Genomic DNA, 22,387 nt, shown 5'->3' with positions numbered 1-22,387 from the left:
GCAGGGCTGATCCCAATCCCAGTTTGGGACCCAGCCCCAGCAGCAGCCCAGGGTGAGCCTGAGTGTGCCACAGGAGCCGGGGACACCACTGGGTGCAGCCACAGCTGCTGCAGAGGCAGCACAGGCACAGACAGAGGGATTGGCACAGCAGCACAGGAACAACCTCCAGGTTCTCCTGTGGTTTTTAACACTGGTTTTTTAGAATTGATGGTCATGGTTTCATGCAGACATCCTCAGCTGTCAGACAGAACCATATGACCCTACCTGGGAAGCCAGGCTGGATGGAGCTCAGCAGCTCTGGCTTGGAGCAGTTTAACAAGCCATTACTTTGGTTTGGATGTAAAGTATTCCTTTATTTGTACTTGGATTAAAACATCTGAGCAAACTCAAATCTAGGGAAACCCCAGACCATGTTTTCAGGAGCTTCTGAGGCCATGTCCAGCTGCAAAAGCCACAAGATATGTTGGAGGCTGTGCCAGAGGAGAGCCTGCCTGGTGCTGAACAGCACTGCACCACGAACAAGCTGCACCTCCCACACCACTGAACAGTCAGGAAAACTCAAATGCTGCAATCAGAGCGCCTCTTTCCTCATCCCAAATCTTCTACTGACTTCTGATCATCCATCCCCGTCCCCATCACACCCCCAAGCCCTCTGAGCCTGTCAGTTCCCAGTCAGATGAAGCTGCAGGTAGTTGGGTGCCAGGCACCTGTGCTTGCCCAAACTCTTTCTGCTCCCTGGATGCACTGACTGTGGGGTAGAGTGAAAAATGCAGTGAGCCCCGGATCCAGGGAAGAAATGATGGTGTCTGGCTCCAGATCAGAAGGCTGAAGGATAGCTTTATTAAAACTATACTATATTATATTAATATACTATTCAAAGAGATACTATATTATTCTACATACTGACATTTTACTTACCTAAGTCAAACTCGTGATTCTCTGCTGAGAGCCCGAGCCACAGCTGGGTCCCATTGGTCACTGACCCCAAACACCCTTCACCAGAATCCAACCCAGCAATCCCTGCACGTAAAAAATCCCCACACCACATTCCACATGGGGAAAACAAAGGAGCAGAGATAAAGATTGTATTCTCTTCTTCTCTCTGTGCTTCTCCTGAGAGACAGGATTGTGTCTCTCTGCCCAGAGCATGTGAATGCCACATTGGGGTGTCCCTGTGCCTGGCTTGGGGGCCAACCTTGAGCTCCCCTGGGTGGGATTGGGCTCAGAGCTGCCCTCTCAGGGGTGTCCTGGGCTCTCTGACCGCTGGCCTGAGCTCACAGTGCCAGTGTCACGGCATGGATGGTCAGAAGGTGATCCCAGCAGGGCACACAGCACCTCTGTGCTGCCACAGTGCCCAGCCTGGCAGGGAAGGTGCTGTGCTCAGTCCTGCCAGGCAGGGCAGGCAGCTCTCACCCTGCCTGGCTCTGTCCCTCATGGGCTCCACTGAGGGAACAGCTCTGCAGCATTGGATTGCTCCTTCTGCAGCTCTGCAGCATTTGACTGCTCCTTCTGCAGCCCCACGGCCGGAGCTGGGCAGTCACCGTGGCTCACTGCTGACAGTGGCACTTATCAGCAGTGGGCCAAGAAGAGCCCAGGAAATTACCTGGCTTTGTGAATGTTATTTATTTATTTATAGTATCTTTTTTCCCATGCGCTTTTAGGAGGCAGGAGATTCTTAATACAGGGAGAGTTGGTATATTAACCTCACATTTTTGCTACTGAAAGGACGCTCTGGTCTGACTTCTACAGGAGATGTTTTGACAAAACAGTGCAGCTATGATTAGCCTGATAAAAGGGAGCCAGAGTTGGAGTATTGATGGTATGTGCATCTAGGATCTAGTTACAAAATGGGCTTTTAACCACATTTTCCCTTGTGAATTCCTGTTATCAGAGGCCATCTTAAAATAAAAAAAAAAAAAAAAAAGGAAAAAAGAAAAAAAAAAGACAGGCAACCTTTCTTTTTCATTTTAGATGGGGCTGTTTCTTGTATTTCTTTATGCTTATGAAAAATGAGCCATTAATAACCCTGACCAGAAGCACACAGAGCAGCGTGTGCTGTGCAGATCTCCTCACCCAGCTCCATGGGAGCAGAGCAGCACTGAACCTCTGGAGCTCCCAGACCAGCTGGGGCTTTGTGAGGGAGCTCAGCAGTCCCAAAGGATTGCATCCAGACCAATAGACTTTTCAAGCTGGTTTTTTTTTTTTTTTTTTTGGATCTAATTTATTTTGAGAATATGTTTTCAGAGCTGATTAGCTGCCATACTAAATCACTGCACTGTCTAACCCCAAAAAGCTGCCCTGACAAACAATTAACAATAGAAACACCATTGTGGCAACAAGTGATGGATGGCTCCAGGGTGCAGCTTGGGCCCAGGCTTTGTTCAGAAGAACGTTGCTGCTGCTAAATAAAGACATTGGTAGTAAAAGGTGAGAGCAGAGAGATTGTATCTGGAATAAAACTATTTGCTCCGCTTGGGGTGTGTTTCTCACAGCATGAAGCATCTCAGGAGAGCCCCACGGCTCTGGTCATGATCAGAAACTGCCAGGCACCCAGGAACCATGAGATGGTTTGGCTGGGAAGGGACCTTAATGATCATGTTCCAATACTGGCCATGGGCAGGGACACCTTCCACTGTCCCAGATGCTCCAAGCCCTGTCCAGCCTGGCCCTGGACACTGCCAGGGATCCAGGGGCAGCCACAGCTGCTCTGGGCACCTGTGCCCACCCTGCCAGGGAACAATTTCCTCCCAAAATCCCATCTAAAGCTGGCCTCCTTCAGCTTAAGGACATTTCCCCCTGCCCTGTCACCCCCAGCCCTTGTGGAAATGCCCCCTCCAGCCTCCCCCTTTAGGCACTGGGAGGAGCCTCCATCCACGAGCTCTGGGATTTATTTTAAATCCTTTTAGAGCAAGGTTTTGAGTTAATTTCTCTTGCCACAGGCAATTTCCTGATTCCTACTGTTCTGTCTTTAATCTCTAATTGTTATTCTAAGTTTTGTGTTAATTTACCAACTTGCCTGTAACTTATTACTCTAAAGAGAAGTAGAATCAGTTATCACAATGCCTCATATTTATTTTATTATGCAGATATTAAAATCTATTTATTAGAAGTAATATGAAGACACAGTGTAAAAAAGGAAGCTGGATATGCAGACCCTGTCATGGTAGGTAAGGATTAGTTACTACAGGCCACTAAGACATTGTGGTTGAAAGGATGATTTAAGGTTACAGCATTTTAAAAATTATTAAAAAGCCTGAGAAACTTTGCCAAACAAGCCAAACTACCTCCTGTAATCTGCACAGGAATGTTATTTTATGTATGTTTCAAGTGCATCTAGGTCACAACTTTTTTAGGAATGAACAGAGTAAGGGAAAGTAATTGATTAGTCCAGTGAGTTATTTTCTCAGGAAAGTTTGCCATTCTCCACTTTTCCTGAACCCCAAGAAAACAGTTTTTTCCTCCTTACCTGTCCCATATCAGTGTGCTGTGTTAAACAGCTGAGGTTGAATTATACAGATCATCACTAGCTTCCACATTAGAAATAAAGAAAAAAAAAATCGGAGAAATGAAGCACAAAAAGCTGTGGATGTATTTGCTGGAGGAGCCTGCCGTGTGTGGGGCAGGGCAGCTCTCCCAGGTTCCCAAACCTCTGCCTGTTGCACACCTGTCCCTGTTGTCCCCTGCTCCTGGCACTGGGCTGGAGCACAGCTCTGTCAGCACCCACAGCAGCTGAGCTGAGCAGCACGGCCTTTCTGCTGCCTCCTCAGGGCACTTCACTCTTCCAGGGGCTTTCTCCACCCAAAGAGGACCTGTTCCAAGCCTGGAATTTGTTCTCATCAATACCTACTGCCCTCTACTCTCACCTGGCCATCCCCTTGTTCCTGGTGCTGGCTGTGCTCCGGGGCTGGGAGCCTTTATTACATTGGAGGCTGCAAAACCTCGGGGCAGCTGCTCCCACCGCCCCAAATGCCCTGGAGGTGCTGAGGGCTGCCCGCTGCTGCCTGCTTTTCCTTCTCCCCCTTTTCCTCCCTCCCCTTTTCCCTCTCTCCTTTTCCCTCTCCCCTTTTCCCTCTCCCCCTTTTCCCTCTCCCCCTTTTCCCTCTCCCCTTTTCCCTCTCCCCTTTTCCCTCTCTCCCCTTTTCCCTCTCCCCCCCCCGCTGTGTGTCCCCGCCTGCAGTTCCGCCTGTGCCCACCAGGTGCCGCTCTGACAAAGAGGTTGTGGCGGGCGCTGCCCGCGGGGCTCCCCCGCCCCCGAGCCCCGAACAGAACCGAACCCCGAACCCCGAACCCCGAACCCGAGCCCCGAACAGAACCGAACCCTCAACCCCGAACCCCGAACCCCGAACAGAACCGAACCCCGAACCCCGAACCCCGAGCCCCGAACAGAACCGAACCCTCAACCCCGAACCCCGAACCCCGAACCCCGAACTCCGAGCCCCGAACAGAACCGAACCCCCAACCCCGAACCCCGAACAGAACCGAACCCCGAACAGAACCGAACCCCCAAGCCCGAACCCCGAACCCGAGCCCCGAACAGAACCGAACCCCAAACCCCGAACCCCGAACCCGAGCCCCCCGAAATCCTGCGCCCTACCCCCTGCACTCCCCGCACCCTGCACTCCTCGCACCCCGCACCCCCCGCAGCCCGCACTCCCCGCACCCTGCCCGCCGCCCCCCGCAGTCCTGCGCTCCCACACCCCGCACCCCCTCACCCCCGCATTTCGCTCCGCACTCCGGGCCGGGCCGGGGCCGGGCCGCCCGCAGGCTCCGGGCGCAGTGGGGAGCACGGCCCGGCTCCACGGAGAGGCTGCGGGGCGCCAAGGTGATGGGAATCATCGGCCGCACCGGGGAATGCGGAGCGATGGAGAGCTGGACTGGGACGCCCCTTCGCTGCCCCGGGAAGTCGGCAAGGACGGACCTGGCCCACCCCCCAGGACCGGCTGCGCCCCGCTCGGACCCCCCTGGGGTGGTTCGGGAGAGCAGCGGGTCCGTGCGGCCCCGGCCGCTGCCCCGTGAGAGGTGCTCCAGCCCGACTCCTCGGGGGGCTCTGGCCCGGCTCCTCCGAGGGACGCTGAGGCATCCCGTCATAATGTTTCTGTCATCAGAAAAACATTATCAGCAGAACAATTCCCTCACCACACCCCTGTTATCATTTAGGTAACCTCCCTGTTTGAAATATTTTAAGTGGATAATAAAATAGTCACCATATCCGTGTAAATTCCCGCAACGAGGAGCCGGGATCCTCTTCCCGGCCGGCCCGGCGCCCCCGCCCGCGGCAGGCGGGCGGCTCCGCGGAGCTCCCGGGCGGCCGCAGCCCCCGGGCCGCCCCCGGCGTGGGCTCGGACCGCGGACACGGCCGTGCGCCCACTGCCACGGGGACCGAGCCCTGCCCTGTCACCGAAGGATCGGCCACAAAAGCGGCGGGGAGGTCCCTGCGGGCACACGGGGCTCCCCCTCGGCGGCTCCCCCCGCACCTGCCGCCGCCGAGCCCCCGGTGCGGGCGGAGCGGCGCTCCGGGAATGCCGCGGCCGCCCGGGGCTCACCTCGGCGCGGGGACCGGGAGGCTGCGGGACAGCCCGCGACACGCGGGAGGCAGACCGGGGGGAGGAGCGTCGGGACAAACGCATAAAACCGGCCCCAGGTGCTCGGCGGCCCCGGCGAGCGGGCGGCGAGCGCGGAGTCAAAGCTGCGGCCCCGCTGCCGGCGCGGAGCAGCGCGGGGTGCGGGCCACCAATGCCGCCCGGCGGGCCGGGGCCAGCCCCGGGGGCGTCCCCCGGTGACACCCCCCGGAGCCCCCGCCGCGTTCCCCCGGGCCGTGCCCGCAAGAGGAGGATCGCGCTGAGCCTGCCCGCAGGCAGGTGATCCCTCTGCCGCTCCTGTTCCCCTCCTGCCCACCTCCCCGCCTCGCTTCCCCCCCCCCAGCTGGACAACTCCCTCCTTTGGAGAACACGCCCAAGTAGCTGAAAAAGACAGAAAGAGACAGAAAAAAAAAAAAAAAAAAAAAAAAAAAAAAAAAAAAAAGGGGTGGGGGGGTTCGGTTGTGTGAAGAAGAGAGAGAGCAAATTCACACCGAAGGTGGGGACGCGGCTGGCTCCCGCAGGAGCCTGCAGCCCGGACAGCGCAGGCGGAGCGCAGCCCCGGCGGGGCCATGCTGAGCGGCGGCGGGGGCTCGGCGCGGAGCCGCGGGCGCTGCGGGGCGCGCCGGGGGCTGCCCCGCTCGGCCCGGCCGTGACCGCCAGCGACGGAGCGGCCCCGGCCCCGAGCGCGCCGGGCATCGTTTCGCGTGTTGGTCTGAGCCACGGCAAGCAAGGAATATGAACAGGAAAACAAGGCGCTGGATCTTCCACATCTTCCTGAGCCTGGGGATTGTGTATATCAAGATCGGGTAAGTAACTTTTTTTTTTTTCTTTCCTTTATAACAATCGCGCTCTCTTTCGCGCTCAGCCCAACCTGCCCAGACCTGTTACTATTTAACTCGAGAAGTCTCAAAAAAAAAAAAAAAGAAAAAAAAGAAAAAAAAAAAGTGATGATGGTGGAGATCACGATTATTTCTCAAAAGACAGGTAAAGGGCCTGCACCTCGGAGCAGCCCTCCATGTGCGAGGCTGCGAGGGTCTCCGGGCTGCCGGCCCTTCCCCAGCCCGGTGCGGGGTGTCCCGGCCGCTCCCTGCCCGGTGCGGGGTGTCCCGACCGCTCCCTGCCCGGTGCGGGGTGTCCCGGCCGCTCCCTGCCCGGTACCTGCCCGCGGCTCCCGCAGGGACATCCCTCGGCCGCTGCCGCTCGGGGAGACAACGCCGCCCGCCCGGGAGGGGCGCAGGGAGGGCGGCGGCGCTCCGGACCCGCAGCATCCCCGGCCAGGTGCGCTGGGTGCGGGAGGAGGCGGCACGGCCCTGGGGCAGGGAGCGTGGGTTGTCCCCTTCCCTTCCTTCCCTCCCTCCTTCTCTCCTTCTCTCCCTCTTTCCCTCGCTCCCTCTCTCCCCTAACTGCTCGGAAGGTTTGGGACAACCCTCCCAGCCCTCTCCCAGACAATGCCGCTGCACGCACTTTAATTCTCGAAGGAGGAAGTTTGGTCCTGTTTCGGCAGGAGCCAACGCGCTGCCGATTTCTGCCTCGGCTTGGGGAGAGGGGCAGGGAGAGGGCAAGGACAGGGAAAGGCGGGCGCGCTCCGGGGCACCTGCTGGCGCCGGAGCCGCAGCACGGGAGGCAGCGGGTGCTGCTCTGCCTCCGGGACCGGCCTGCCCCCAGCCACCGCCGCTGTCTTGTCGTTGCAGGGGTTTCTCCTCTGTGGTGGCCCTGGGAGCCAGCATCATCTGTAACAAGATCCCGGGGCTCGCCCCCCGGCAGCGGGCGATCTGCCAGAGCAGGCCCGACGCGATCATTGTCATCGGGGAAGGGTCCCAGATGGGCATCAACGAGTGCCAGTTCCAGTTCCGCAACGGGCGCTGGAACTGCTCGGCCCTGGGCGAGCGGACGGTCTTCGGCAAGGAGCTCAAAGTGGGTACGTGCTCTCGGCTCTGCTGCCGCCCGCCCGAGGGCACAGGGGCACCCGGGGGTGGCACGGGCACGGGCTGGGCCTGGGGACAGCTCCCGGCCGTGCCAGCCGGGCAGGACGGGCGCTGAGAGTGTGCCTGTGCTTCGCTCCCCTGTGTGCCAGCTCCCACCGCGCTATTTCACAGCCCTGCTCGCAGAGATCCTCTCAAAAAAGCTTCCCCTTTGCGTGCACAGGACCTCATTCTTGTACTTAGGGGTGGGAAAACAGGGGGCTGGCTCTTGTTGAAGGCAGCAGGAAGAGCCAGAATGCTGAGCAGAGCTGGAACTGCACTTGTGCGGTGCAAGCACCCCCAGTGGTGTCGGTTTGATGTTTGTGCCTGGTGGGACCCAGGCACAGTCATCAGTCTCGCTGTGAGAAATTCCCACCACACAAAATCCTTCCACAGCAGCGGTACCTCTGTGCCACGAGGAAGAGTGGGTATGTTTTGCTTTGAGGTGTCAGGGCATTCACAAACACTGGTCCAATCCACTGACAGATCCCACTTCCATTTCCCATGCCTTCAGTCATTGCAGCAGTACAAAATATATCCAAATTCTGAACTAAAACAGCATTAATAATAACAAATGCAAATACCTGAAGAAATGGGGCTGAGGTTAAAACTCTCATGCCCCCATCCTGCAAAACACTGCAGTGAAATTTACCCAACATTTCTTTGATTCCACTTAAAATGCAAAGACCAAGGAATGTGTTTTCCAAATACAGGCTAGTCTTTTTTAGAGCCACCACTGAAAGCTTATCACTCACAGCACTGCATTCCACATCGAGAAGGATCCAAGGTTTCTGTCTCTTCTCCGTGTAAAATGAAGTTTCTAGAACCCAGAAGCCCCACCAAGCAATGCTTAGCATGGTAGGAAACACGGATGTTTGATGAGGAGAGCAGCAGCACAGAGAACAGGGGCCAGGGGAGTCCCCAGCAGCTGGGGGAGCCCTGTGGATGGGATGTCTCCAGGCCCTGAGCAGCCCCCTGGCAGGATCTGTCCCAGGCCCTCATTCCTGGCACTCCCAGGAAACACAGAGGCACAGCCTTGCCACTCTGCTCTGGAGCCCCTGAGAAGACTGAGCGTGTGTTTTATCACACAGTGCACACTGGTAGGTGTTATCCAGAGCTTAGGTAGGGAAGGAAAGAAGAGGAAGAGAAGAGCTCAGCTCGGTTTGAAAACCCTGCCTTTCAAAACCTTTGATAATCAGAGTGGCTCAAGTAGAGGAGGTGAAAAGCCCCCTGCACAACATTGGGAGACATCTGAAAATGGAGCATTTATTCAGATGAGCTCATTGTTTCTGTTCCTTGAGCTGAGCCCTTCCTGTCAGTGATGCAGGCAAGTGTTTGCCACTTCTGGCAGTGAGAGTCCATTTGGCTGGCTGGCAGGTTTGGTCTCTTCTAGTCAAACAGTAACATTTCCTTAAACAGAAAATGTGAGAAGGAGTTTTTTTCTCACAGAAATTAGAAAATTGCAGAGTTGTTGTGGTCTGTTGTGTAAACATGCTCTCAGTTCCTTCCCTCCCTCCGAAAATTGAATTATTTAGCTAGCAGGTTATATTTAGGTCCTTTTAAAGAAAGTCAATATCAAAGGAAGTAGACTTTGATCTGTCTTTGAGGTGATAACTCTTAATATGTTCTATCTATCCATTACGAGGCTAAGATGGATAGGGCAAATTCTTCTTTGGTTTCAGAACACAGTCAAGAGTTGAATGGCATCCAAATTACAAAACTCCATAAAAATATTTTAAAGAATAACAAAACCCTCAAATTTAAACAGGTTATAGATGTTAATTTTAAAGTAAACTTTGGTAAAAATCATAGAGGGTTGAAATCCAGTGGTGAATTTTTCTTGTGCATAGACATTCCTGTGGTCTCAAGGATAAAACTACTCAGGCTCTCAAACACCACAAAATATTTTAATGTAACTGTTCTGTTCAGGTGGTCTCCTTGTCCTTCTGCTTCTTCCCTATCAGCAGGTATAGAAATTCTGAACATCTGACACAGCTCATCTTTCTATGGCTATGGGGAAAAGGCATCTCTTGCTCTTTCCCAAGGATCTCTGCCAGAGTGTGTTCCAGGTTGCCATCCAATGAAATAATATTTTGCCTTGATTAAAAAGGGTGTAACCTATGTGCCATAAAGCCATAAGTCAAATTTGGTGTCCCCAAAAAGGAGATCAGGCCTGAGTGCCTTACCCTGAATAGGAAAGAGAGATGTGGGACATGAAGGGCCAAGAAGCCCTTCAGGAAATGTTTCAAGGTGACAGAGCACCAGAATGGTAACTCAGGTTACCATTTGGTGAGGATAATGTACCCTCGTTGCTTTTTAAATTAGCTTTTGACAAGGTGTGTTCCAAAATACTGTTCCAACAGCCTCAAGCACACCAGTCCCTTCCCTGGCATTTAAGAAGTGACTGTACCTTTCAGGCAATGGCACCCTGAAGTTACTGCCTGGGGAGTGCAGGGCACCTTTGTCTTGCCACTGGCAATAAAATCAGTGAGCCACACGTGAGCTCATCCCTCTGTCTCTGCGAGGCTTCCCTTGCCTCTGGAGGGCACGGCTGGGCTGCTGGGTGACAGGAGATGCCTTCAGGGTGACAGTGGTGTGTCCTGGGAGGAGATGCCTTCAGGGTGACAGTGGTGTGTCCTGGCCGTGGCCCTGCGGGGCAGGTGCAGCCAGCAGGGCCTTACAGCAGCCTGGGAGGATGTGCCCGAGTAACTCCTGTGGAAATGGGCTTTGTGTCAGCCAGTCCTTACAAATAAGCTCTCTTAGGTACCAGAGACTCTTGTGATCTATTTCCCAGCCCACAGCTTTGATGGCACACCAAGCCACATCTTCAGTTCCAGCTTCCTTTGCTTTTACCCTTGCTGGGTAATCTATTCTATGAATGTTATGCAAATGTACTGTAATTATTTAAATTCTCTTATTGCTGTTCAGAGCGATTCCCCTCCTGGCCCTACTGTTGTGTAGCTAAGGGATCATGGCACTCTCTTCCGTGTTTCTATTTTCCTATCTTTAAAATGACAAAAGGAATATTAACCTTATTTAAACACTTGGAATTCTCTAGAGGAAAGCATCAAAATATTTCCCTGTTCTAACCTGTAGCATGTGAGTATTTTTTAAAATTCACATACAATCCATCACCCAGTGAAGTGATAGTTTATTTGTGGAGTTTTTTTGTAGAGGTACAGTGAGCAACCGTTTGAATTCATCCTAGAGCATATTTGTGCTCACAGGCTTGAGTTTCTTGCTCGTTGCAGTGAGCTTCCAACCAGTGCCCAGCACTCACTCTCCATTTCCTGGGTCATTTTATCTGTTTTGCCCTTCCAAAGAGAAATTCTCCCCTCCTGACACCCCGTGGATGTAACTTCGTGCCAGCTGGTGCCGGCAGTGCCAGGAGCACAAAGAGAAGACACAAAGTGCCATCAGATTGCTCTGCTCTGGTCACAGAGGGAACAATGGAGTCCAGGTCAACACAGGGATGATTTTTCTAGACCATTCCACAGACATCTTATTAATAATGTAGAGTCACTGAGAGAAATTTTAAAATAACCGTGGAGATGATGCAACACAGCAATTATGGACACACTTAAAACCAAATATATTTGCCATGGTGGTCAGCAGTTCTGTTCCTGAGGACGGCCACAATCAAAACCAACGTTTTTAAAGCAGGATAGGCCAAAACCCTCCTGCCTGTCTGTCTTCAGGTGAAACGTGGCTCAAGCCTAAGGATCTGAACAGCCAGAGATGCCTTTGATAGAGTCTGAAAATCAGATTTGGGCTCTGCTGGATCACAGGAAGAGTGAGAGCTGTGACAAAGGCTGTGCCTCAGGGGCCCGTTCTGCAGGGTGCAACCTTGTGAGCAGGTGGACAGCAGTGACTCTGCTGTTGTCTCAAAGGACTGCCTTGGGACATGACTACGTTTCATGGGATCTGGAGGTCACCACCACATTGACATCATAGGGGAAAAAAAACAAAACATCTCCTCTTGCCACAAGTGAGCAGCACTGGCACTTGTTAAACAAGAAAGTGAAGTGGTACAAACTGTTTGACAGCACTTCCACAGAGGGACACGGCCAAGTGGAGACTCCTCAGGACAGATCTGAGAAAAGAGAGGCACAAGACCCCTGCAGAGGCTGCAAGGACCCAGCGGGGGAGGAGGATGGAGGGAGTCCTGAGGTGTGAGTAGTGGTCTGCAAGGAAAATTTCAGCAAAACATTTCAGCTAGGTCTTCATCCTGGCCTTACTAAAATGCATTAATTCTTCACTCTCTTCTACCCTGGAAAATGCTTCAGAATAATCACATCGATACTTCACCCACCTGACATTACTCTTGGGAATAAGGAAAGCTGAAATCAAAAGAAGAATCCCCACAGACAGGCTGGTCCCAAAGCCGATGAGCACAGCAGGGCAGCCCAGCAGCTCTGCACACTGTGCCCCATGCCTCGGGCTCAGGGATCCCCGGGCTGCCCTGAGGCACACACTAAACCAGGAGAGCCTGCTGGCTTTCCTTTATCCACTGCACTGGTGGCTCTGCACTGCATTCAATTCAGCAGTGATTCACTTTCCAGATACTAAAATCCACTTTTCTTCTGTGGCTTCAAACAACTTAAGGGAAGAGTGACATTCCCACTCCTGCCTGTGGAAACAAATGGCAACTGTCTTACAAAGTGAACCCTTCACTAACCTGTTCAGAGCTGTCAGCTATGGGAAACAGAAGAAAATCTAGAACATTTTCCTCTCTGGCTGGGTACATTTAACACAAAAAATAACAGGAAAGTTATGAGTAAATCATTATATTGTCACTGTGTTATAGACAAGCACTTGTGAAAGCATCCCAATACAAGTGTGCTGAAGAACACATTTAATCTTCAATCATTTCAGGGAGCATTTTGATTTTAAATGCTGCTGTAGTTTCTTGTGTCAGGTTTTAAAGTCTTATTGTTTGAATTCCCGAATAATAGACCAAGTGAACAACCACTGGTGGAATCCCAGAATCCCAGAATCTCCTGAGCTGGAAGGGACCCTCAGGGATAATGAAGTCCAACCCTTGGTGCTGCACAGAGACCCCAACAATCCCTCCCTGTGCTTCCCTGAGAGCGATGTCCAAATGCCCCTGGAGCTCTGGCAGGAAGATCCTTCTTGTTTTTGTATTTCATGGAAGATTACCTCCCCAGGTCTGTGGGAAACAAGGTTCTGAGTGCTGCTGCACTATGTGGTTTGGTCAGTATTTAGAGAAATACTCTGTTTTCTCAACCACTGCTGTTATGAACCCCCAAGATGCATAGAAAAAAAAAAAAAAAGGTAATTAACAGGAGTCTTGCTATCTAGTCAGATGAAGTCAGAGTCTGAATTTCTGTGCTAGGTTTCCAGCCCTTAAAACCAGTTTTTACTGTCAGTGTCTTGCAGGAGAGCAGTCATTTACAGGCAAAACAGAGGCCAGGCTGAAATATGGCTTGATCATCCAAAGAAACTTTATGCCAAAAAGTCAATCTTTCTCAGCAGGGACTGTCACTACAAGATAAAACATTGCCCCAAGGTCACTGCAGTTGGAATTCCCATCACAAGGTTTTCATACCTGCCTTCAGATGTGTCTTGTGAGTACTTGTTCCAGAGAAACAGAGAGATTGCATCTGATTGGGAAGGTGGAAGATCTCCTGTGGCAGGGGCAGGGCTCCCCAGTAGGGCTGGGCTGTGGAGGCTCAGAGCCCTCTGAAAAGGCGAGTCTTATTTGATCTCCACAATAATGGCTCTGATTTTTGCAGTGCACACGCCTTGAGTAGTAACTTTGTACATTTAAAGGGGGTATTTTCAGAAATAATCACTTTAACCAGAGTGTTTCCTCTGCAAGAGTTTCACTTGTCGATGAAAGGAACTTTAGCTCATGAAAGAGGGCAGGGCCTAAACCCCCAGAGTCTTGAATGCTTCTTAAAGCCCCTCTGTATTTTATTTATTTGTACTAATCTTTGTGGAGCCACAGTGCTGTCTTATAGGGAACCATCCTTTTAATTCCAACTGAATACAAGATTTTAAGGCACCAAACCCCCAAACTTTCTACAGAAGGGGAAGAAAAAATTAGGAAGAGGCTACTTCAATGTGTTTTTTTTTAAGCTACCATTCTTATTAATCACTCATTCTCGGTTAAAGAAAGATGAAAATAAAAAACCTGCCGAACCATTCGTAGTCTACCAAAGAAGGAGGAGGCAAAGCCCAGAGCAGGCAGAGGATGAGTTCTGCTCTGCATTTTTCCAGGCTGTGAGTTATGGCCTCTATAGAGAGATGAGGAGTAATGTTTGCTGTGGCACATAATTGGCACGGTATGCTGTGTTTTCCATCTTTATATTTTCCCCATCATATTTCAGCTCATGTCACTGCAGGTAACTCCCTCTCTGACCCTTTGGCTTTAAATAGCAGAAAATACAACCCATGTTTTCCAGTGAGATAAACAGAAATTTGTCTCTCTTTTATTTCACAGCTTAATCAATTTATGAGGGGGACTGATAGGGCGGGACAGGCTGTTTAGAAACACCCTTAGATCCCAAACTGCTGAGTACCTCCTGATTTCCTGCAAGTAAATCCACTCTGCATTTTGCAGGCTTAGGTTTTGTTTCCCAAACAACATCAAGGTATTGGACTTCTTTTAAAAAATAAGTTCCAATTTCTAATCTGTGTGAATGAAGTTTTTACAAAGTTTTCAAACTTAACCCAAATGAAGTTAGCTAAATTAAAACCAGAATGCAGACCAGTGTGTGCAGCTGGTAGATAGGTTGATCAGCCCAAAACCAGTCTAGCAAATATTCATATCCAAAATCAGAGGCATGCAGTGAGTGTTTGCAGAATTAAGGCTCCGCGGTGTGCACGGGTTGTGTATAATTGTGCTCAGTGTTAGGAGGGAAGCTCTGCTAATGCCTGTGTCTGCACCGACCTGTGACCCTCTCAGTGCTTCCCCTTGAGACACCCCAGTGTGGTGAGTGACTGTGCAGAGCTCACAGACACAGGTACAGACAGCCTGGGGAAAGGTGCCTTGCCCAGTGCAGGGTCTGCAGACAGGACTCCAGTGCTTTGGAAGAGGATCTGCATCAGCAGATGCATCAATTTTGCATCAACGCCAAGCTCTCTGCCATCAGAGCAAATGGAGCTGCAGTGTGCTGCACACCTCACTGCAGTCCAGAAAAACACAGGAGAAGCAGAAGGATATTTCTATCCAACGCCTGGAGAGGAGCCCCCATGTTCCCACAGCACTGAGGCACTGGCTAGGGCTGAGGAGAGCCCCAGGTGAGGGTGAGGGAGCAGAGCCACGGCTGGAACCCACCAGCTCATTGGCCCTGTGAATGGCCAGAGCGAGCTCTGACTGCTGCCAGATCCTTCTCTGGAGGTTCCAGTGCTTGGAGTTGAGCTCTGGAGTGTTTACCATGGTTTGTCTGAGATAAGGAGAAGAATGTGTGATTTGGGAGCTGAAAGAAGGGCTTATAATTCTTGTACACGTCCAGGGCAGGTTGGATGGGGCTTGGAGCACTCTGGAGAGGTGGAACTGCCCCAGCCTTTGGCAGGGATGCATGAGTGGAACTTTAAGGTCTCTTCCAACCCAAACCATTTGGGATTCCGTGGTTCTGTGACAGGTGACTCTCCACCTTTGTCTAACATCTGTAGGAGCAGCTGCTTGGCCATACCTTGGTAAAGCCACGCTTTCTGCTCAGATCCTCCAGGAATTTCAGTTCTGCTGAAATCCAAAGTAGGGGAGTAGAATTTCTACTTAAAAGTGGCAGGAGCACCCCCATGCCCAGGTTGCCCTGCTTGGGCACAATCCCCTGGGACCTCAAGCACTGTCACAGAAGACACTCGGGCTGGTCTGAGCTTCCATCCCATGCTGGCATTTCTGTGAGCCTGGCTAGGGAAATGAGACTTAAAAAGTCAATCATTTATGAAAAAACCAGGAACAGTTGGATGCAGACATGACAAACCCGCATCTCTCTATCACCACTGCACAAGTGCCAAGGCACTTCCTACTTGGGTCAATTCTTCTAGTCACTTGCTTTTTTTACCTTGTAGTCTTCAAAATTCAAGTTTTTAAAAGCTGCTAAGATTTTCTCCCAAATAAGACAAGCTTATAAAATAATTTATGTAGCGTAATTTACAATCAGGCTTGACACTGGCTTCTGACTCTGCTTGTACCAGCTAATTTTGTATTTTCTACATTGCAATTTTCTCCCTTCTAAGAAGCAAAAAAGCTGCTCAGCCTCTACAATGCTGAGTATGTCAGATTCAAATGATCTCCCAGTGGTTTTTGTTGTAGATCTTGGAAATAACTTGTGCTGAACAAAAGTAATCTGATCAAAATCAAAGGGAAAAAAGGACCACATGTAAATTCAACTCAAAAATATTTCTTTGACAATGTCCCATTTGCTGCTTTGTGGAGCAGAAACCTGGTGTGATGCATTGCTGCCCTCTGAGAGATAAAGTGGGACTTTTTGTTGTACACTGTTTATCAGTGCCTTTTTCATAGTGTTGTGCTTAAAACAGTGAGAGTGTTGATGAGTGTAAACTGGAGGAGGAGCTCAACTCCAAATACACCTAAAGCCTCACCTTTCTCTTCAACATTCAGATTTTTATAAAAAGCCAAGAGTTCTAGAAAGCTTCATCTGTAATTTTCATGGTCAAAACAAATAATTTTATGATTTTTTTTTTTGTTTAAGTAAGGAGAAACAAGGAATCCTTTGAGGAAGTCAGATAATTGAGTGTTCCTTAATATTTATTAAGTTCCTTAATAAATGCAGCACGTTGCAGCATTAGGGAATACTGCCTTTGCTATTAGAGGGCACGAAGTTGACTATTAACAGATTGTGACAATGTCATCTTGTTTCCATTTTACTTCCTCCATATAAGGAAGTGAACATTTATCATTGAAGAGACCAGCAGAGAAATCCAGATCATATTACACAAAAGGGATGCAGCCAAGGCTGAAGTGTTGTAAGGTTTCTTTCCCAAGTGATGATTATTTTGTGAAATGCAATGAACAGCAGAAATGGGCTTGTTTCATGGGTAACAAACTCTTGCCAGCAGCTGAGGTCTGCCAGGACTCAGCTGATGAGCACTTGGAGAAGGGAAGCGGATCTTCCCATCTGCACTCCCCTAATTAAGGGCCTGATTCTGATCCTATTGAACAAGGGTGCATTTTGTTATTGGAGAAATAAGAATAGGACAAGTTCTCGGTCTGGGACATCAAAAAACTTTTAAGGGCTGTTTGACATACATGGGCAACCTCTGCAAACCTCCTCAGGCTGTGAAGGGCCCTCTCTCAGCTGAACTGGCCCCAAAAGTGTCACACACCAGGGTTCACATGTGGGAAATACACACACCAGGATGCAACAAAACTTCAAAAAGAGAAATTAAATCTTAGATTTTAAATGAGAACCCCCCACCCCACCCCCAGGGAACAGAAACCTGTCATTATGGCCTTGTCGCAAAAAGTAATATTGGCCCAATCTCTGTCTCACAGTCCTCTGGCAAGGCTGTTACTTCACCTTGCTCTGGTTATGGTGCCTACCACAGGTCAGGATTTTTTCTTCATTTTATGAGAAATTTTGAAATTAAACCTAAGACTTATTTTATTGAGTCAGTACAGATGTCAGTGTTGAAAACTTTTTGACACCTACAGTGTGAAAAAATTGTCCCAGTTGAGTTAAAATGTTTTCAGAACATGAGTCAAACAGAAGCAGTCATCCTGTAAAAATACCATTTAGTATAGAATTAAATTTTTAAATAAAATCCTATTTCCAAGCTGAATTTTTAAAAGGTTGAATATGGGTGCTTTAACATTTTAACCCCTAAGCCCACCTATTTTGTTTTCCTTTATTTCTTTGGTTTTCAGCTCCAACATTTGCCACCCCACCCTTTTCTTTTTAGTTTGCCTAGTTCTAATAGCATCTGGAAATACAGAGATGAAGCTGCCTTGATACCTTGGAGCAGCTCCCTAGAACAGAGGCTAGGCAAGGTTAAGAGAATAAAGTGAGTATTTATTAAAAGCCTTCAATAGACACACCTTGGCCAGTCAAAGCCTCCCAGCGACTGTACCCAGGATGGATGATGGTCATAAGTTTTTCACACAATTATGTTTGGTCCATTTATGTCGGAACCCCGGCCTGGTTCAGGGGTTCCGTGTGGTGGAAAAGTCTCTCCTCCAACCTTTGCTTCCAAAGAAAGGCTCAGCAGTCTCTGTTGTCCAGTCTCAAGGCAGTATATTGCAAGTTATCTTAAAGATTTTCTTCTGGGGCTGCTGTGGTTTGCTCACAGCTCAGGCAGAGGCACACACACACCCTGACATCCTCTCTGACTCCCGACTGCTTCTTCTCCCCCCTCTGCCCAGGGCTGCTGCTGTCTTTTATATGGTAAATTACGTGTTACATGGGTACAGTTTTTCCCCAATGCCCATTACCTATATTAAATGGTGCCTTTCTACTCTAAACCAATCTGTGAGTGCCAAGATCACCAAGAACATGGAGGTAAGGAAGAAGAAAGAGGAGGAACAGGACCAGCCCACATTCCTCCATCTTAAAACCTCTGACCCCCATGTACAAAGTAAAAACCCCGCTGTACAGGTACTAACCCCCCCTGTACAATACTAAAAAATTCTTCCCTCTATTTTGTAACTACTTCTACTATAATATCTAAACTTTTGTGACTGCTTGTTCCACCTTCAAAGTTGGTAACTCATTCCATGGTTCAAACCCAAAATCACAGCTGTTTCCAGCTGCCTGCCAGGGTCTAAAATGCCTCCGACCAGGGCCTGGAACCTCCAGAAATATCTGAGGGACATTTTGAGTTCCAACACATTTACATATCAGGGGTTAATTCTCCAATTACAACTGCAGGTAATGAAGTTATTTACCCCCAGTTTCCTCCCCCCAATTCACTTTTTGGAGCCTGAGGCTGTAGGATGTCCTTGCGTTTCAGGCCTAGAGGGATTTTGTGTCTGACCAGAACACGGAGACAGTTAACTAACACTCTATATGGAGTTTAGAGTTATGCATTAATCAGTAGAGGGTTTGAAACCCAGAAAAGCTAAAATCTAAAGGTGTCAGCCGGAACAACACTTGATCTCAGCCTGCCTCATGGAGAGCCATTGCTGTAGAGATGAGCAGCCAGCAGGTCAGTCGCAGGGGAGCAGAGCCCCGCTCAGGGAGCAGATTTACCTTTCCAGGAGTGCTGTTTGCCCGCGGGTGTTGCGTTCCCCTCTGCCGTGCCGCCGCTGAGGGCTGTTCTCCTTGCAGGGAGCAGGGAGGCCGCCTTCACCTACGCCATCATCGCGGCCGGCGTGGCCCACGCCATCACGGCGGCCTGCACGCAGGGCAACCTCAGCGACTGCGGCTGCGACAAGGAGAAGCAGGGCCAGTACCACAAGGAGGAGGGCTGGAAATGGGGCGGCTGCTCCGCCGACATCCGCTATGGCATCGGCTTCGCCAGGGTCTTCGTGGACGCCCGGGAGATCAAGCAGAACGCCAGGACGCTCATGAACCTGCACAACAACGAGGCCGGGCGCAAGGTGAGTGGCCCTGCTGTCCCCGTGGCTGTCCCCAAGCGGGGATGGGGCTCGGGGCCCTGCACAGCAGGGGAACCACGGCACTGCCGTGCTGCCGTCACTCATGGTAGAAAAGTAGGCACCTCTGCAGGTTGTTGGACCATCTGCTCGTCAAGCATTTGTCTAAATGTTACTCTTTGCAGCTATAAGGAAGGGGAAAAAAAATCAAACATTTTATCTGGGAAGTCAAACGGTACTTCTGGTAAAAGCTGCCTGCTGCTGTGTGGGTGAGCAGGAGTCTTGTCAGGTTCAGACATGAACATCTCACTCAGCTGAAAAGGGATCATTTTCAACCCTGCTGTCCAAACGTTGCTCTTTGTGTGAGAGCTGCCCCTGCAAGGAGGGAAAAGCTTCAGCAGCAAGACCCCGGGCTGAGTCCTTGTCCCTCTGTGTCACACTGTGACACGGATTTGGGTTCAGCACAGCAGCATTCCCACCACCCACCCCATCCTTTGGGACTGAGAGCAGCTGCTGCAGAGGCAGCACTGGGGAAGGCAGGACTCCAGCAGCTCCCACACACAGGTTTCCTGGGGATCCCTGGCACTGAACACCCTGGGTTTGCTGCCATGGCCGTGTTTCTGATCTCCAGTGGCAGCTAGGGTAGGCACAGGACCCAGCCTGAGCTGAGCTGTGCTCCCCAGGTCCCTGTGGGCCAGGCATTCCCAGGCAGTCCCAATGGGGCTGTGGCTCCAATTCCAGCAGCTGGAACAGCCAGGGGTGTCTGTGTGCTCCCCAGATGCCAAGCACAGCCCAGCAGGGCTCTCCCTGCAGGAGTTCTGCTGATCCCATCTCCCAGGGATGTCAATCCCTGCTTCCTCAGCTCTCCTTTTACCTCCTCCTAGGCAATAGTCCTGATTCCAGCATCATGTGAGTGTGACTTAGAGGCAAATGGGAGAAGGAAGTTGGGAGCAGCAGCTAATTTGTGGATGCTATTTTTGTTGTGGTAATTACCTGTAGGCCCTGAGACATCTCCAGTTATGCTGGAGCCAGGCAGATTGTATTGAAGAAAAGCCATTTCCACCCCAAACGAAAGCCTAACCCTTCTTTAATTTGCTGCTACTGTAGGAGTTTTATAGGTAAGATTGTGGGTCTTACTCTGTGTAGTATCCCAAATGCCTGTGTCTGGCCCTGTGGTGCAAAAACTTGTACTTCGACACCGGCAAAATGAACCCTGAATTCTGAGACTAACTCAAGGATTGAGCATTAATATTTGCAAAACGAGTGGTTCTGAGATCTTTATTACTCAGCTTCTGGTAGCATGAAGGTACATCCTGAAAAGCCTGGTAAAACACCAACACCCACAGGCTGCTCTGTGCTGCTACAAGCACAGACCCAGTGAAATAAAAAATAGCAGAGGAGTTTCACCTTTGTGACAAAGCTACTTCCTTTAAAGGTCTGCTTGTATTTGATGGGTGCTGGCAGTAAAAGATTCCCAGGAAATGACACAGCAGCCTACACCAGACTGAAAACATGACTGGAACTGCCTACTGGCCAGAAATGTTTCCCCAGTGCAAAGCTCAAAGATGCAGACAAATAGAAAAGTTGCATTTTTACCTTGGTTATCCCCCAGGTATGGACCTGTGGCAGAGGAGGGCCATTGGTGCTGGAGGTGGCTGTGGGAAGGCCAGCTCCAGGAGCCTCCCCAGCCTCCCCAGCAGGCTCCTTGTGTTTCTCACCTTTCTGTGCACAATTTGCTGTCCCGGAAACTTGTGCCTGGAAGGTTCAGCTCTCCACATTGTAATCTGGGAGAGCAGTGGTTTGTGCTATCTCTGGCCATCTGCCATTTCTCCAGCAGGCTCAGGAACTGCTCTGATCTAGAGATAACTCTGCGCTTCTTCCTGCATCCCTCACAGAGTAAAATTACCCATCTTTGTTCAAACAAATCTCTGCTTAAATCTGCAGGGGAGAGAAAGAGTAACAGGACTGAGAAGAGGCTTGTTGCTCCACTGTCCTGTAGAGAATGAATAAATGATTTTTTTGCTAGAGAGATTTCTTTCAGGCTTTACTCCTGTGTGAAAGATCATAGTATTTAAAGACAATTGGCAGGGAAGGCCATTACAGGTATTTGGCATGCCATGACTCTCATAACCTGACTCTTCCACAACAAAGACAGCCTTGTTGTGAGGTGGAACTCCATTTTGGAGCAGTATGGATCTTATCAGCCTCCACACAATCTATTCATGGTGGCTTTCCTCTGGGCTACAAATTCTTATCTTGTTTCACTCGCCCATGGCTAGGTTTTGATGATATTTATGCACTTAGGAGACAGACTGGCACCTACCAGGCTTCCAAAAATAAATCAATTCTTATTGATTTCTTACCACCACCTGTAGGCACTGCTATGCTGTTTAAAAGTCAGGCCTCTCTACTTCTTTGGTCTTGCAATGTGAAACTGTGCTGTGCCCACTCACCTGGTGCTCACCTGTGACAAGGTCCTTCTTCAAGGTGACACCTGGTGCAGGTGGTTCAGGATACGCTCTAGAAAAGCACAGATCCATCAATATCGAGTTGTCTTCTTGAGAACCACTGATAAAATCATCCATTCCATCTTGGCAGGTGAGAATAGTCTGCTGGGCTTACTGGGAGCACTGGGCACAGAAGGGACTGCAGGGTATGAACCGACAGAGAACCACCAGGAAAAGCCTGATCCAGGATTTGTGGACACCTCAGTTCAAGGCTTTCGAGCCTCTCACACTCCTGTTTTACCCAGGCAATATCTCTGTGCTCCCTGGGATGCCAGCAGCAGTCTCTGAACATCCTGAACACAGAGCTCTGTCAGAGCAGGGCTAGAGTTATTCAGGGAATGGGCACAGCCCCAGGGCTGCCAGAGCTGCAGGAGCCTTGGGACAATGATCTCAGGGATGCTTGGGATGGGATTGTTGGGGTGTCTGTGCAGGGCCAGGGCTTGGACTGGGTCATCCCTGAGTGTCCCTTCCAGCTCAGGATACTCTGTAATTCCACAGTCTGTCAGCTCTTGCTGGAAATGAGACAACTGAGGGTGTCAGATGTGGAGGATTTCACAGGTAATAGGTGGAGAACATCCCTGTTCCTTTGCTGAACAGCTCAGGTCGTGCAGTGCCTGGAAACCCCCGGGGCACGCCCAGGATGCAGCGAGGAGCAGCCCTGGGAGCAGAGTGGGGGACACAAGCCAGTCCCAGCTGCTCCCCAGGACAAACACAGCCAGGGCTGCTGTGGGTCCTGAAGCCAGGGCCAGCTTCCCTCATGCTGCAGGGCTCTGACTCAGTTTCTCTGTCTGTCTGGGGGACAATCCAGCAGGACTC

At 50.5% G+C, this 22,387-nt stretch overlaps 2 protein-coding genes across 7 annotated transcripts in view; one reads left to right on the top strand and one right to left on the bottom strand.

The window, feature by feature from the left end:
* Positions 1–327: 327 nt before the first annotated feature.
* LOC115497003 (uncharacterized) lies at positions 328–6,275 on the bottom strand. Of its 6 annotated transcripts, XM_072934691.1 has the most exons (5): positions 5,205–6,275; positions 4,713–5,095; positions 3,665–3,820; positions 3,467–3,523; positions 328–2,401 (listed from the first exon to the last, which is right to left on the bottom strand). In XM_072934691.1, exons 1-4 carry the CDS (start codon positions 6,273–6,275, stop codon positions 3,490–3,492), a joined length of 1,644 nt encoding a protein of 547 aa, XP_072790792.1. In that variant the 3' UTR covers positions 328–2,401; positions 3,467–3,489. The 6 variants fall into 6 exon arrangements, 4 of the variants coding, with proteins under 4 accessions (XP_072790792.1, XP_072790790.1, XP_072790791.1 ...); XM_072934689.1 differs by having other exon boundaries at positions 3,467–3,820; XM_072934690.1 differs by having other exon boundaries at positions 328–3,523.
* The window catches only part of WNT7A (Wnt family member 7A), a 36,157-nt gene continuing 20,022 nt past the window's right edge, over positions 6,253–22,387 (top strand). The window contains exons 1-3 of the mRNA XM_002193303.7: positions 6,253–6,385; positions 7,271–7,497; positions 18,799–19,070. Coding sequence (XP_002193339.1) covers positions 6,315–6,385; positions 7,271–7,497; positions 18,799–19,070 — 570 coding nt within the window. The 5' untranslated portion in view covers positions 6,253–6,314. The remainder of the gene's footprint in view (positions 6,386–7,270; positions 7,498–18,798; positions 19,071–22,387) is intronic.

Source organism: Taeniopygia guttata, chromosome 12 (genome assembly GCF_048771995.1).
Source record: "Taeniopygia guttata chromosome 12, bTaeGut7.mat, whole genome shotgun sequence".
Taxonomy (NCBI): Eukaryota; Metazoa; Chordata; class Aves; order Passeriformes; family Estrildidae; genus Taeniopygia; species Taeniopygia guttata.
Note: the sequence above shows the minus strand (reverse complement) of the source record. Positions and strands in the feature narration are given on the sequence as shown.

What these genes read in the sequence shown, in the direction of transcription:
- LOC115497003 (XM_072934689.1), bottom strand. Translation starts at nt 6,275, where the DNA reads ATGCCCGGCGCGCTCGGGGCCGGGGCCGCTCCGTCGCTGGCGGTCACG. An exon ending in CGGGAATTTACACGGATATG is followed by an intron (nt 5,096 to 5,204) that starts GTGACTATTTTA and finishes TTCTGATGACAG; the next exon opens with AAACATTATGACGGGATGCC. An exon ending in GTGCGGAGCGAAATGCGGGG is followed by an intron (nt 3,821 to 4,712) that starts GTGAGGGGGTGC and finishes AACAAATTCCAG; the next exon opens with GCTTGGAACAGGTCCTCTTT.